At 34.1% G+C, this 14,713-nt stretch overlaps 1 protein-coding gene across 2 annotated transcripts in view; it reads left to right on the top strand.

Moving 5' to 3' along the window:
• LOC148829510 (PDZ domain-containing RING finger protein 4-like) overlaps positions 1-14,713 on the top strand; it is a 198,873-nt gene that overhangs the window by 122,512 nt on the left and 61,648 nt on the right. Inside the window, exon 1 of one of the 2 annotated variants that reach the window (XM_088923197.1) lies at positions 8,457-8,662. The exons of the other annotated variant lie outside the window; for it this stretch is intronic. Coding sequence (XP_088779323.1) covers positions 8,594-8,662 — 69 coding nt within the window. The 5' untranslated portion in view covers positions 8,457-8,593. Of the gene's footprint in view, positions 1-8,456; positions 8,663-14,713 lie in introns of those variants that run through there. 2 annotated transcript variants of the gene reach the window in all.

Raw genomic sequence — 14,713 nt, 5'->3', positions numbered from 1 at the left:
TTTTGCTAAACCTGTGGCTTGAACCCTGATAAGTATCACCTTGTCCCAGCTGAGTTGATTGGCTTTGTAGTTATTTTCAATTATAAACATGGCATAAAACAGTAAACCATATTGGATTTAATTGCCAGTCATTATTGTTATCATAAAATTATTTATAGTAGGGACATTTTTTTATTTACAAGTCTCAAAGTCACATTAAACTTTTTTTTTTATTTTAATGTCACTGTTAATCCTACATATTCATTCAGTAGTATAAAAAATATAGTAATTTGTGGAAATCTCCAGGCAACTGTACAGTAATCAGTGCAAAACTAATAAATGTTTTACAAGTTACAAGAAAATAGTTGGAAGAATTGCTTCATTTTACATACATTCACATTATTTCAGTGATTAACATGATGAAGATCACATTAGGATGATCGTATTATGAGTAAATACTCTTAATAAGCTTTTGATAATGGCCAAAAGAGTGTTGCATACATTGCCAAGTTTTTTTCATTTAAGGGCAAGGGCATTTAACAAGCATTAGACCCCCCTGGGTCTTAGCATTAACCTTATATGTATATGACCTTTATAAGGTTCTGTAAAGAGTTAGAATATCTTATTACTAATTTAATAAGGATATGCTAAATTGAGAGAAGTACTGTATATGAGGGGGATTCAAAATAATTGTTGTATTGGAAATTGTTTTCAATTTTAGAACAGGAAAAATTAGTACAATAAAAAATATTCCCTTTTTATGTGTTTTATTGGGCAATTTCTGGAACATTTTAATGGGTTGGTCAATGCAGCTGCATTGTAAGTACCCTAAGGCAATGGCTGGCAGACATTAGGAATCATGTATTTGTTGTATAAATGAAATATAGCGCACAATTGTTCATCAGATTGTTGATGCTTAAGTTAAATGTCTTATTTTATGTTTAAAAATTTCACTGCACAGTTACTGTACATTTAATGCTGTGGAAATGAACTTAATATAAGAGATCTTTGCACACAGCACAAACTATCTAAACCCAGTTTTATGAACCCTTCAGCTGGCCAATATGATTTTCTGCTGCTCAGGGTTGTGTTGGGGTCAGTCTGTTACACAGGTGGAGGTTGATGCAGTGAGGCATGGAGGTGCTATTGCCCTAAGCTATAAAACACTGGTGGTCATCACAGAGTTAGACAATTACCATGACAAGCAATCTGCATTTTTCAGGCAAGTGTTCCTCATGGCAAAATGCTATAGAACATTGTATTTATTGTAATCACAGACTAAAAAAGGAAATTTGATTCATCGATTTTTGAGCGTCCTTAGTAAAATTGTAGGACTATTTATTGAACATGTTTTTTCCCCTTATTTATGTTTTCCTGACACAATCAGCAAGATTTTCATAAGGGATAAAAAAATACCTAAATTGCAAAATGATTTTTAAAGCCTGATTTACATAACTGACTATCTTTAATTTATTTATGGTTCAGTAAGTTGATAGTGGCATGTTTTAAAATTGTGGAAATAGTAAGTGTTGAAAACCGTGCTGAATGTGCTAATGTTAAAGGAAGAGCATGTTAGTAAGCTCAAACAACAGTCACTGTACATTGCAATACTGGCAACATGCTCTTAGGGGAATCTATGGGATTGGTTGGGTTAAAAGAATAAAGTATGTCTCACCATGACTTCATAATCACCTGGAGTGTGGAGTGTAAGTCTGTACAGAATGGTACGGGGGTGTAATAGTTAGTGGTTCTTCCTAATAGTTCTATGGTTCCATTTCTGACTAGGGTGTCTTCTCTCAGTAGTTTGTTTGCTCCATATGGGTTGTCACATGGCGCTATGGTTCCACTTCCACAGTCCAAATACTTGTTGTCTAGGTTAAGTGGTGTCTATAAAATTGCCCCCCGTATGTGTGTGCAAGTGAATTCAAGTGGGTTTGTGCTCTTTGGTGGATTGGCATTAGGTCCAGGGTGTGGACCTATTTAAGCTCTGGGCCACTGCAACACTTGAAGGCTATAGGGCATACGTACATTTAATGAAAAATTTTGATGTACAGTATATATTAATGGTTGTTACAGTTTATTTAAATGTATTTGTTTTATTTTGCTTTAAAGCTGGCCCATATTCTTTTAGCTATGTAAATTAGACAATTGAATCATAACATATCCAAATCCTAGCACATACTTTATCGTTTCACCGTAGAAAAGAGACATTTTAACATGTTTTTTAATATATAGAATAAAGTTTGAGTAAATAGCTTTGATGGACAAGGTCCACTGTCTTTCATCACCTTATTCAATTGCTCACTTTAATCTTCTGTTCTCGTCACGCCACTCTTTTGCATGACTGTTCTGTTGTTCTTGTTATCTGTTATCTAAAGTTTTCAGATACACTTTTTCTGCCATTTGTAGTAAATAACCTTAGCAATATTTTCTCAAAAATGACAAATGACAATGAAAATTCTGGTTTGCCAATTGATCTTCAAAACATCCATCTTCATTTCTGACAAGAATGATGGCAGCTGTCGATAAATGCTAAAAGAATGAACATGAATTGCAGCTCGCTCAACACTGAACGTGGCTTTGTATCAAATGTCAATTTTTTTTTTACAGTTTCATACTGTCATTTCAAAACCGTGAATAGACTGAAGGAAAAGCAGATAATTTCTGAAATATCTAGGTAGTTTATTTGAAGGTTTTGTTAAATGTCTGAAAATGATAGTATCAGATATAAACAGTTATATTTAAAATACTGTAAATCTGTTATACACTTGCAGACATAAGTAGGCAGTTAGAAACAGAAAAAATAGATTTTCTGTAATGTACAGTTGTAATATTGAATAATAATATTTTACAAGATATTACATAATGTGCATATATTAATTTAAAATATTTTGACAAAAATGTTAAAAAGTACCTGGGCAATCAAAAATATGGTATGATATAAATTAGTTGCTTAATTATTGACAATTACTCTGAAAACAATGTGGTTATTATTGACAAATCCTCAAGTTCTAAAAAATAGATTTTGTTATTCAAAAAATAAAAATTGTTAAAACTAAAGCATGAAGAAATTATTTAAAAATGGCAGTGGTTAGAATCATAACCACAAACATAGAATAGTGAAAGTTTAGATTACTGAAAAGCACTCTTTGTGTTATTAATGTCAACCACAACAGACCTGGAGCTGCTGTAACTAGCTTTAGGTTTTGAAAGACTGAGCATGTTTTCTGAAAAATGTGCAAGATTTGAGCCACATGGTAGAAGTCCTCAAATTATTTCTAAAGATTTGACAAGAGTTGATAGGAGAGTAAGAAATTCACAAGTGACCATGAGCAAAACCTGCTAGAACAGATGCCTCTGGGCCAGATGCAAACAGTGGTTAGAAACAATTCACAAAAAATGATTGGAGATTACCGCTGAATACTTGGAGAGACCTGATGATTACTTCAGCCACGTTTTATGCTCAAATTAATTCAGTATATAAGTTCTTTCAAGAAAATCATCATTTATTCAGAGGAAGAGATGGGAATAAATATGTTCTTTCTGCTAATAAACACCGTGGAAGACGTGTGGTGGTATGGGCTTTTTCGTTTTATTCCTCAGGCATTGGTGACCTTTGTATTGTAGTAGGATCGTTGCATGCTGAAAAATATGAAGACTTTGCACTCTCATGTTACCCAGTTGTAGAAGGCTTATTGGACAAATGTTTATATTCCAGCAGGATATAGACCCTAAGCATTCTGCAAACTTTACAAAGAAATTTCTACAAATAACTTGAAACTCATCATGGTGTTGTGGATGGGCTGAAGGCTGTTGCAGAGAATACTCTTTAGCTGACTACAAAGCTTAACACTCTGTGCGTCAATGAATTGGGGAAAATTGGGGGAAAAAAGCCTCCCAAAAGATACCAGGTACCGTTTGCAAAATACAGAAAAATACTAAAACATGTAACAGAAAGAGAGCGTGGCATAGAACATAAACAAGGGCTGCACACATACTGTATTGGTACATACTATTTTTCTCCATGTGCATTGGTGTAATAGTTATTCTTTAATTTTAAAGCAATATTTCTAATGTATCTTTCATTAACACAGAAGTTTTAGAAGTCACTTTTCCTGTAGTCAGCCTAAATTAGTTTATTGCAGCTATACAGGCCTACAGTATACCTTTTGTCTGATACAAAAAACAAGAATTATAGCCAAGCAACTGTTTTCAGTCTGCTTTTGCTGGTGAGTGTCACGGCAGATTCTAATACAATTACGTAAAAATAAAGACAACTTCACTGCTATAATTATCAAAAAAGGAACATATTTCTTCAACTTTAGATCTGTAGCAAAATGTATTCCTTTTTCCCAAGGGAAATTAAGCCTACTTAATTGCTAATATTTCAATGCTTGGTCTTATTCGCATGCAGAGAACCATCAGTTGTTATTTCAGATTGTTTATATTGCATTATGGAACAAACAATAGGTTTTAATTCCCTTCAGAGAAAACTAATAAATATGGCACATAATGTCTTTATAAACTGAAATATAGAGTGGCTGTAAATAATTAGCGATAAAAAAGAAAAAGAATTCTAATATCTGAATGCATATTTAATGCATGAAGCATTCAGTTTGAGGCAGCGAACAATTGCACCCTTCACCAGTGCCATTGGTGGTCCAAACAGAAATTAAATACAGATTCTAATAAACCACTAGGCAGTACATGTTCAAAAATACCAATATATTTAATTATAAGTGTCCTGAGCTTTAAAATCAGGAACTATGTCCTTTTGTGCAGTCATTATGCATTCATAAAATTATAGGCAGTATTTTGGGGACCATTATACTTGTTAAACGGTATTAAATCAGTCTTCTATTCAGAGATACCTAAGCAATTAGCGATAAGTGGTAAAAAGAACAATAAGCAGACATTAAAAGACTGCCTCCAGACCTTCTTTGGAAAACAGTGAAAGTATTTCAGATTTGTATTGCCACTGTTCAAGTAGTTGAAAAGAAAAATTCCAACTGCTGTAAAAATGTTTAACTTTTGTTATTTTGGTTTCATAACTGAGTTTCAGCTCTCTGGTTAATTATAGATGATATGCATGAAAGTAAATCTGGTGGTAGGTGACAACACACTCTGATTGCTTTTAAAAGAGTTTATACAAACTTTTTTTGTGTCTTATACTTTACATTTGCCCTTCAATCCACACAGAGCAGTGTTTGCTGTGCTTTGAAGGCATCATCATTTACAGCTTAGTTGTGTTTTTAAATTTCACACCCCAGCGAACCAAGGCTAGCATTACAGGTGTAGGTGCATTCAGTTATCATTTTGGCAGAAATTGAATTCAGAAATCCTGAAATGGTACTTTCATTTTAAAATTAATCACTTTCCCATGGTCCCTTTCACTCGGCCTATTAGGTGAATGCAGAAGCACAAGGTAAGACCTTTTCATTTTCAACATGGCAAAGGGCATTCTGATGATAAATGACTTTGGGATACTTGTTCTCATTCATGAGAGAAACAAAAAGGGCAAGGTGGGACAGCAGGGATAAAGTATATGGCTATGAATTCAAATAGGTAGCATACAGTGCATGACTTAATTTACAATCATGCTATAGCAAAATGAGTTTAAGTGAAGATATGACACAAGGTGTAGCTTGTAACCAAGAAAATCAACTAAGAAACAATTTAGAAACCCCTTAACCCTCATTTAGTATTTCCTTCACAACTACTGTAGTTTCTGAAGACTATGTTCATGTATAGATTAAAATTCTATCCTGGTAGCTTTACCCTATTACTTTAGTTGTAGCTTCTGGCCTTGATAGATGTTGATATTGTTGGAGAAATTGCAGGGTCACAAAGTCTGCTGTTCCCAAGTGTTATGAGTGTCATTTCTTACATTTTTTTCCAAAATGCATTTCCTCATTCAACAAGATGGAAAATCTTTCTTTCAAAACTAGGATATCACATTATCTGTGTTAAGCCAGAAATGCACACTTTCACTCGAAATGTCACAGATGAGGTTGCTCACAGGAGAGAAAGGTCTCTAATAATCATTAAGATTATTTTTTTTATTATCCCAGTTACTTTTTTATTTATTGCATAGAACAATGTGACATGTGGTCACTTGAAAGACATGGCTTTTATTTTTATGGGAAATGCTAGCTAAATGAATAATACAATTGTTTAAAAAGCATTTTGTTAGCTTATGCCCTACATAATATGATTTTTTTATTAAACTTGAAGCATTGGAAAAACAATTTCCAAATTCCTAATTTGAAAAACAATGTTCATGTAAGGTCTTGAAGGATATCATTAGATGATATATATAGATGATGATATAGAGGAATATTGTCATAATGAAAAACTATGTGTAGTCTTTAATTTAATTTTTCCTTCCTAAAAAAGTGTTGTGCCTATTTCATTATACTGAGATATAATTATTTGTGATTTTGAACTTTGACCCAGATTATGTACATTGTATTTTGTGGGACATAGAAGCACAAGGTGTTGGTTTTACATTTTTATACTTACAACTGTAGCTTAAATTTATCTAGTGATTTCTGTCATCTCAAGAAATCCACCTTGAAGAATCTCATAGCAAATATCCTGCTCCCTTTTTCATCTTTGGCTGAACATGTCATACTTATCTATTTGAGATTTTCCCCGCAGCTGATTAAGTGTACCAAATCTGAGAAAAAAATATGAATTACATTTCTTTATTACTTTATGAGGTGATGCATATAATATTTAAACCCCATTTGAAGGTAAATAACATTGTACAATGTAGAAAGCCTAGGATTAGTACCTTAGAAATAATAACATTATTTTCTAATTATTGATACTCTTGATTGTTTAATTCACTCATTCACCTACAAATGTTTATTTGATCGGTCTGTCTTCTGGACTTGTTCCAGTTTTAGAAAAACCTGAGCACTCACTCAGCTGGGTAGCTGCAGTTTCAGATCTGAGGTGAATGTGCAGGAGGAGTTGTGTAAATACATCATTGGCTCTGTGAGTGTTCCACACATATTTACAATCCACTTTAATGTCAATTTACCAGTTGATGCCAAAGAAGAAACACTTGTTTTCTAAAGAAATCTTACTATAAACAGTGATATATTTGCAACATCTGAGCCAAATACACAGTCCAGATGAAAGCATGACCAATCGATAGCAATGGGTACTTCCCAAAAATTATATCTGAATGTGAAGCAAGTCTGTAATAAAACCTGCTTTAAAATATCTAATGACAGACATTACACCTTGCCTGAACAAGGTTGCAGCAGAGTTGCTTTCTATCTCAATCCAAATATTTTCATAAAGTTAATGGAGTGATATTGCAATGTTAATGTCTTTTTTTCAGATTTTATTTTACGTGTACTAAAGATGAAAATGAACAGTACAATCAAGCTTTAAAATGTTACATTATCTTATAAATGTTACATTTTAAAATGGTACATGTTAAATTTTACATTTTATAAAATTCATTGCAGAGCTTTTATCAAATATTGCCTTTCTTTGACTTAAAAGTGATACTTCATTAAATGTACAGTAGTTGGTATTGCCAGGCAACTTAAAAGACAGTATTAGGGATCTTTAATATCACTGAGTATTAATGTAATGATGCCGTTTATGAAGGTAGTGGTTTGGCTTCCCTCCAGACTGTTAAGTAAAATTAAGGCCCAGCAAATCGGATTATTGTGTCCCAGGAGGGAGGACCGATAGCCAGCTGATGATTGTTCATGTACTCTTAACTCTGTCTCTGTACCATGTGGGTGTTGTTAGTCAAAACCCCAATTTGTTAACATGAAGTGCTCGTTACACCACTTCCTGCATTATAAAGAAGTTTTCTTGTTTTCAGGTTTTTATGTCTTTCAATGGTTGTATTCTGAGGAGGAAAAAATGAATTATGAAATAATTTTATCCAACTGTATGATTTTTATTAATCTAATTTACCAATAATGTATTATTAATTCACATGTACAATATCACATTTAAAGGAGTTAAACAGTATACATTAACAGGTGTTAACATTTGCATGTTTTTTTTCTTCTTGTTTTACCTTTACAGCATTTTTTTGCCATACTGTATATCTTAGATTCAGTCACCATTGAGAATTGCCCTGTCTGAGGAAAATCCACACAAAATCTCTCTCATGCAGCACAGCAATCTGCCTTAAAGTCAAGGTAGTGCTAACACAAAGAAAAGTGTATTGTACAATGCTGGAAAGATCCTTAATGAGTGATTGCCAGGCAGTTATCAGAGGGTGCTCTGATACCCCTCCCTGCTAACGTCTCATGTCATGAATAATCAATGACACCCCATTATTATTCATGAGCTGGAATCTGTGTAGTCATGTGCATTCAAGCTGAGAGGAGGGGGAGTGTTGCCATGAACTGAGTCAAAACTCCAGTGTGTGTGATACTGAGAGGGGAAGAAAAGAGCGTGCCGCTGCACACTGGGACAGCTTCTGTTTCGAGTGAACACTGGTGTGACTGTGTATGTCCTGTGCCAGAGTGACTGATGAGAAACTGTAGACAAGTCTGGAGGGTGATTCCCTGTCAGTTCAATTGCCTATCAGTCGTGGGGAAATTAGAAGCCTTGCTATTTTGTGCTGACTATAATGGGCTGCAATCTGTGCACTTTACAGAAAAGAGAGGATCACTACAAGCTGCTCTATGAAATTGCGCAGGTAAGTGAAATTGCTTGTGTTCCCAGTCTGTTGTTTCTGTTACATAGTTTTTAATATTACTATTATATCTAAGTTGCTTATCAGAAAGAGAGTACCCTCTCTTAGGGCAGTGAATGTCAATGCAGTTTTAACCGACTTCAGATTATACTGTTCTCACTTCAGCACTTGTCTGAGGACTTGTGGCATCTTTAACATCAAGAATTGGACATATAAGAGATTGTCACAAGAATTGTTGAGCAGAAGTATATCTTACAGTTGTAATGATAAATATATTTTGCTTTACACTGGCTGTGTAAGCTGTTCCAGCACTAAAGTTTATACTATTTTATATTTTCTATAAAATATTAATGTTTCTTTTACATTTTAGTGTTTACACTTATTTGTTCTGTTTTGATCATACACATTAAAACTCATTATACTGTAAGTGTTCTGAATCAGAATAGCTTAAGTGGATTTTTTTTCTCAGTTTGGTAACACTGAATTGACACTTTGATCATGTACACATAAACTGTATTGCTCTGTCATTTCATTAAAACACTCAGGATGGTTTCATGATTTGTTGTTGAGATACTGTGTGTTTACTGAGATAATGGAGCACAGCTTTCCCTGCTCTTTTGATTTTCAAATTAAGAAGTGTGTGTTACAGTAGCAATAAACTTATATACAGTATGAATGCATACTCTGCCACTGCACCTAATAACTGATTTTGTGAACAGAATGTTCCTAACATTGCTGGTGGTCTGCAGGCTCAGCAGTAGCTAAGTGCCCACAGCTTACTCTCTCTTTTAGAGTTTCTCTTACGTGATTCATTTCACAGTGGGCTAATTATAGAGCAGATTCGCTACACATGAAACAGCCTCTTCCAAAGCAGTGTTAATGAACATTTTCATGGTAATGTGATCACAGCCTCATTAGCTATTTTATAAAATGATTCTGTGCATTAATTAAATGTAAAATGTCTCTTTTATTGTCACAGAGAGGAAAAAGAAGATTAACACTGTTAATTACTGCCAGGGGCGATGCTTTTTTGAGCAATTTTTATTGACTGAGAACTCAAAACGGTGGTTATGATCCCATAATATGAAATTAATAGATACCTGTATAATACCAAAAATTATATTGGTGAGGCACTTACCTACAAACTATCATCTAAATATCTCATTTTGATAGCATAAATTCTTTGCCTGACTGTCAAATTACTAACAGTAAACTAATTTACTTAATGAACTATCTTACTGCATTAAATTATAGGACACGTAAAACTGCATCTTTTGTGTGGTGTTAAATCACAAAGAATCAATCCAGCAGTTGTTGCAGTAACATAGAACTCCTCCATGTTCTATATGCTGATAGAATGGATTCTCTGGTTTTCCACAACAAAGGAGCACATCCTTATTTTTGTTTCTCTTGTTGGCAAAAGGTAACGTACTGCTAGAGATTAGGAGGTATGTCTGTAGTGTATGACTTTCCTGAAGGTAAAAGATGCTTGTGAAGTAGCTGGTGCTTTCAGTGTCTGCCCTGAAATATGTCAGATAATGTCCCCCTTAATCCCTGACAGAATCTCTCAAATTTTGCACTAAAGTAATATAACATCAGCACCCAGTTCTGTATCCTATTACTGCCTGGGTGAAGTCAGAGATAAGATATCAAGAGAAAACAGCATTGCGACTTCTAACGTAAGAGTAATCCAGGGAGCAGGCAGGTCTGTGCCAGAATTACCTCAAAGTGTCAGTGCGAATGTCTGATCAGGTACAACACCATAATGTCAGACCATGCAGCAAACAACAGCTGCCGTCAGGGCAGGAAGTGCTGTTTACATTTCTAAGTTGTGATCCTAAGCATGAGTGGATGGATCTGATATAATGAAAAAGAGAGAGCAAGCTCAAACATTAGCACTTGGTTTACCAAACTCATTTTTTTTATTTTATGGTCTTGTAATTCCTAGATTGGTGTTCTGTTCCAAATACATGTCTTTTGTTTCATGTAAATTGAAAAGACCACTTCAAGTCTCGCAGCATGACAGTCAGCATTGCAATAGGATCGAGGAACAAGACATGGTCATGGAGGATGGTTATCCACACACTACCTTGCTTTTCACACCCAGGAACAATTTGGACACAGTTCCTGACTGCCTGACCCCTTACCCTGAGAAGATTTACGACTTTAGTGATATTGTTTTCTCCAGTAATATGACTTGTTTAACATGTATGCTCTCCTTTGGTTGACTTTGAAGAAACTCATTCCAAAAGTTTGAAACTTCTATTTTGTTGTCTATTTCCCAAGGAAGAAGTGCAGTGATTTTGCATTTAACAAATCTCACACTTTCATTGTGCTTTCATTTCAACTGCATATCACAATTATTTAACTTCTCAATCATTTGTCTCATTTGTCTTTTTCAAAAGGAAGTAAGGAAATGTTTTTAAGGCCCTTGAGTAACATTATTGACCCTTTAAGCATATTAATGTTTTTTGGGACAATTTAGGAAATTGTAGACATTACAGAGGTATATAGAAGCTGCATGACTTTTTTTCATTGTTTTTCTTAATGTTTCTTGTTCATTAGTCTAAATATTTTAAGGTAGTCAACTGTAGAGACTATTATTATGTTCCTATCCAGGAACTGAGATAAAACATAAAAAACGGTCATTTGGACAAGCAAACAATATAACACATAACAGTGTCTAAGAAACAGCTCATTGCAGATTCTGTAACAAATGTAATTCATAGAACCATTTGTAGAGACAGTACAGTTCAGTGAAGGTTTGAGATGAGTGTTAGTTTGTGGCAAATGGGCCGTGCCCAGAAAATCCCAAAGAAGGCACATACAGGTACTATATATTAACAATACACTCAATTCAGGTCAGAGGAATGGTCCCAGCCCAGAGCCAGATTTCTACACTTTCAAGCCTTTATGCAGAGTTTTTGTTCTAGAGAGCAAGAACTATGCAGGAGGACACACAGGTTATCTCTTTACCTTCCCATTAATGGGTAATGCAAAAGTGGGTCTTTGCTGATGTAAGTTCTTACTTGATGTAAGAACATTAAGAATTGTGAAGGTTCTACTAAGTATTGTTTCAAACAACAATTAACATTTCATACTTTGATAGAGAAAAATCTAAAAGCTGAATAAATGATTCACGTAAATTAAAGGTATTTATATTTCCTATGTGGAAGGGAATGTAGACAGTTTCAGATTCAAAAGGGCTTTGATGATTTGAGTCATATTCTTCAGTAATGAGCTTATTCAGCACTGAGATAGCTTATACTGTATTTATGATTCCTGAAAATACCTTAAATCAATTCAGTATCAATTCTATAGAGCATATCACTTATATTGAACTAATGTCTGGAGTATAACTATTCTTGCTTCCCGAAAGCAATCTTTAATGTATTATATTCTTGACTGAGAGTGCAGGTGCTGGAGTGATCCAACAAAGTTCACTGAATTATAGTCAATGACTTGACAAACTGAGATTCATAATCTTCTGTTCACAGTGACACTTGACTCTTCAAGGTAGTTCTGTGCTTTTACCACTAGGCTACACTAATGCTCAGAGCTGGAAAGGGCTAATAGCAGCCTGAACTAGGTCTTCTTTTAGAAGCTAGCACTTTGTAAATACATTTCACAAAATGGTGTGCCATTTTTTATTTTTCTTGTCAGGTTTTTGAGCACGTCATTTTCATATCATAATATCCCAATTAGAAACATTCTGTCTCAACACTTTCCTGTCATGGCGTTCAAGAAAGCACGAGGTTTAGGTTTTTTAAAAATCCTATTTGGACTAGATTGTGTGCATTCACAGGCAGAAACAATATCACACTGATAAATGAGTGATGAGTTTGCAAAAATAAATAAGTTGCAAATAGGCCAATAGAGTACAGAAGTGACTGATAATAGACTGATGAAAATAAATGGGACAGATTTATATTCTGTAAAATCACCATTCTAAGTTTACAGTGCTCTCATAAACAGAAAATAGAGGACTGTGACTTCTGACAGTATTTATTGGCATGTTTCCACCATGTGGGACTGAACTGTAGGATGAGAGATTGGTCTTATACTGTTCACAATAACAATATTAACTGTTAACGTATAGAGTATATGATAGTGTAATGGTGGTACTGTACATGTGTTGAAGTAAAAACAATTTAGTTGTGTTGAGTTATAAAGCAATCAAATTGAAAGGAGTAATTGCTGTCAAACAGAAGTACAGTAATTACAAAAATATATATTTTTTCTATTTAATACTGTCATTCCTATTTCTGTGATATTTGTGGCAACACGTTTCCATCATAAATTTGATTTATGGAAAGAAATTAAATTAAACCACCTTGTGACCTTTATTGGTGCCGGTCTGACAGATGATGAAAACAATGACAGAAAAGATACTGTATATAATTGAAAATGAAATTTGATTTTTTTTCATTGCCACAAAGAGTGAGGCATTAGAAACAGCCTGATTTTAGCCTGAATTCTATGACCAGAATTCTGTTAATCTTCTATATTGTTGTGGTACCTTAGGCACATCATTCCGCACAAAAGTTTGAGGGAAGAACAAATGCATTGTAATTTTATATTACTGTGTTGATTAACCATCTACACAAATGTTCATATTCCTTTTGGAATCTGTCTTGCAGGAGTATTTTACTAGACCTGTGCAGTTGAACCTTCTTCCACCGATGTTATCTCATCAGAAGCGTTTCTGTCTTGTGACTGTTGGCTACAAATGTACTCATCCATCTTCTTGTCCCATTACATTTTTGTGAATGATGTTCTTCGCCCATTAAAATTGATAGGAAAGAACAAAGAAAAAAGAAAAACGTGTTCCTTGATTGATTTTGTGTCTACTAGGAAGATTACACTGCAATATAATCTAGAGTTTGGAACTATTTCTAAGATGGAATGACAGCAAATGTACTGTCAATATCTAGGGACATATCTTATAGTCTTTTTCATTATGATGATCCTGCTCAAAATCGCCTGTATTCTCTCTCTTTGTTAATAAGGGTGAAAATGTGTCAGTGTTCAACATTTTAATGCATTGGCAATAAATATGGGTGAATATTAAAGTTTAATCTTGCCATTTATGGTTCTAAAGCTAAGCCGTTTATATTTCAAGCATCTAAAATGAAGGGTTTTAACGAGCAGATAATGATTTTATATTTATTCAGGTTTTAAAGACAAAATGCAACTGATCATTTTGATCCAAAGCACTAAGTGTTCATAAGGTTTAATTTCCTTATTCTGTTGTACAATGTAGAATTTGGCTAAAATATAATACTCAAGTAGTGGAAAAATGCTATTTAGAAATGTGGCCTTTGGGATTTGATCAGTGCAGTGTGCTCAGGTTTTAACGACGTAACATAATGACTTGGTTGCATGGATAGGGTCAATTTAGGTGTTATGCCTTTCTTTCAGTTGGATTGCTATGATAATTCTCTGCATTATACTGCTACTTACAGCAGGGACTTGTTTCAGCCTAGTGAAAGGATTCCAAGCCTTTCTTTGACAGTCCTAGATTTACAATTTATACTATAATTCACATGGATAACCAGGTTAAATCTCCAGAAGAGGTATGTCCTGGAAATGGTCATAAATATGAATGGTGAAATCTGTACCCAATATGTCTTATCAGCTAGTCTATTAAATCTTCAGAAGAATGGAAGTTGAGGGAGTTGATGAATTGACCTTTTCATATTCTACAGTTTTCTATCCCAAAGTATGTATCATTGACCTTTATAGATCCAAACCCCTTTGCCCTGAACTTAGTCTGTAGGGCTTTTCAAAATGAATTTTATTATTCTCTGAAATTTGTCTATTCTTAAATAATATTGAATAATGCTTAGATCTAAAAACAGGAAAGATAGGAAACCTAACACCTTTTATACCCTATTTTTACATTCCTAATGTGTCCCATGTACTTAATTGTAGTACATTATTACAAAAATTGTATATTTAATCTACTATCTAGTACTTTTAGTCACTAATATTGACTCTATTACATTGGTTATTGCCGGTTGAGTAGCAATAGTTGTGCAATATCTTGGAATT

Source organism: Atractosteus spatula, chromosome 8, assembly GCF_055471065.1.
Source record: "Atractosteus spatula isolate fAtrSpa1 chromosome 8, fAtrSpa1.hap1, whole genome shotgun sequence".
NCBI lineage: Eukaryota > Metazoa > Chordata > Actinopteri > Semionotiformes > Lepisosteidae > Atractosteus > Atractosteus spatula.
Note: the sequence above shows the minus strand (reverse complement) of the source record. Positions and strands in the feature narration are given on the sequence as shown.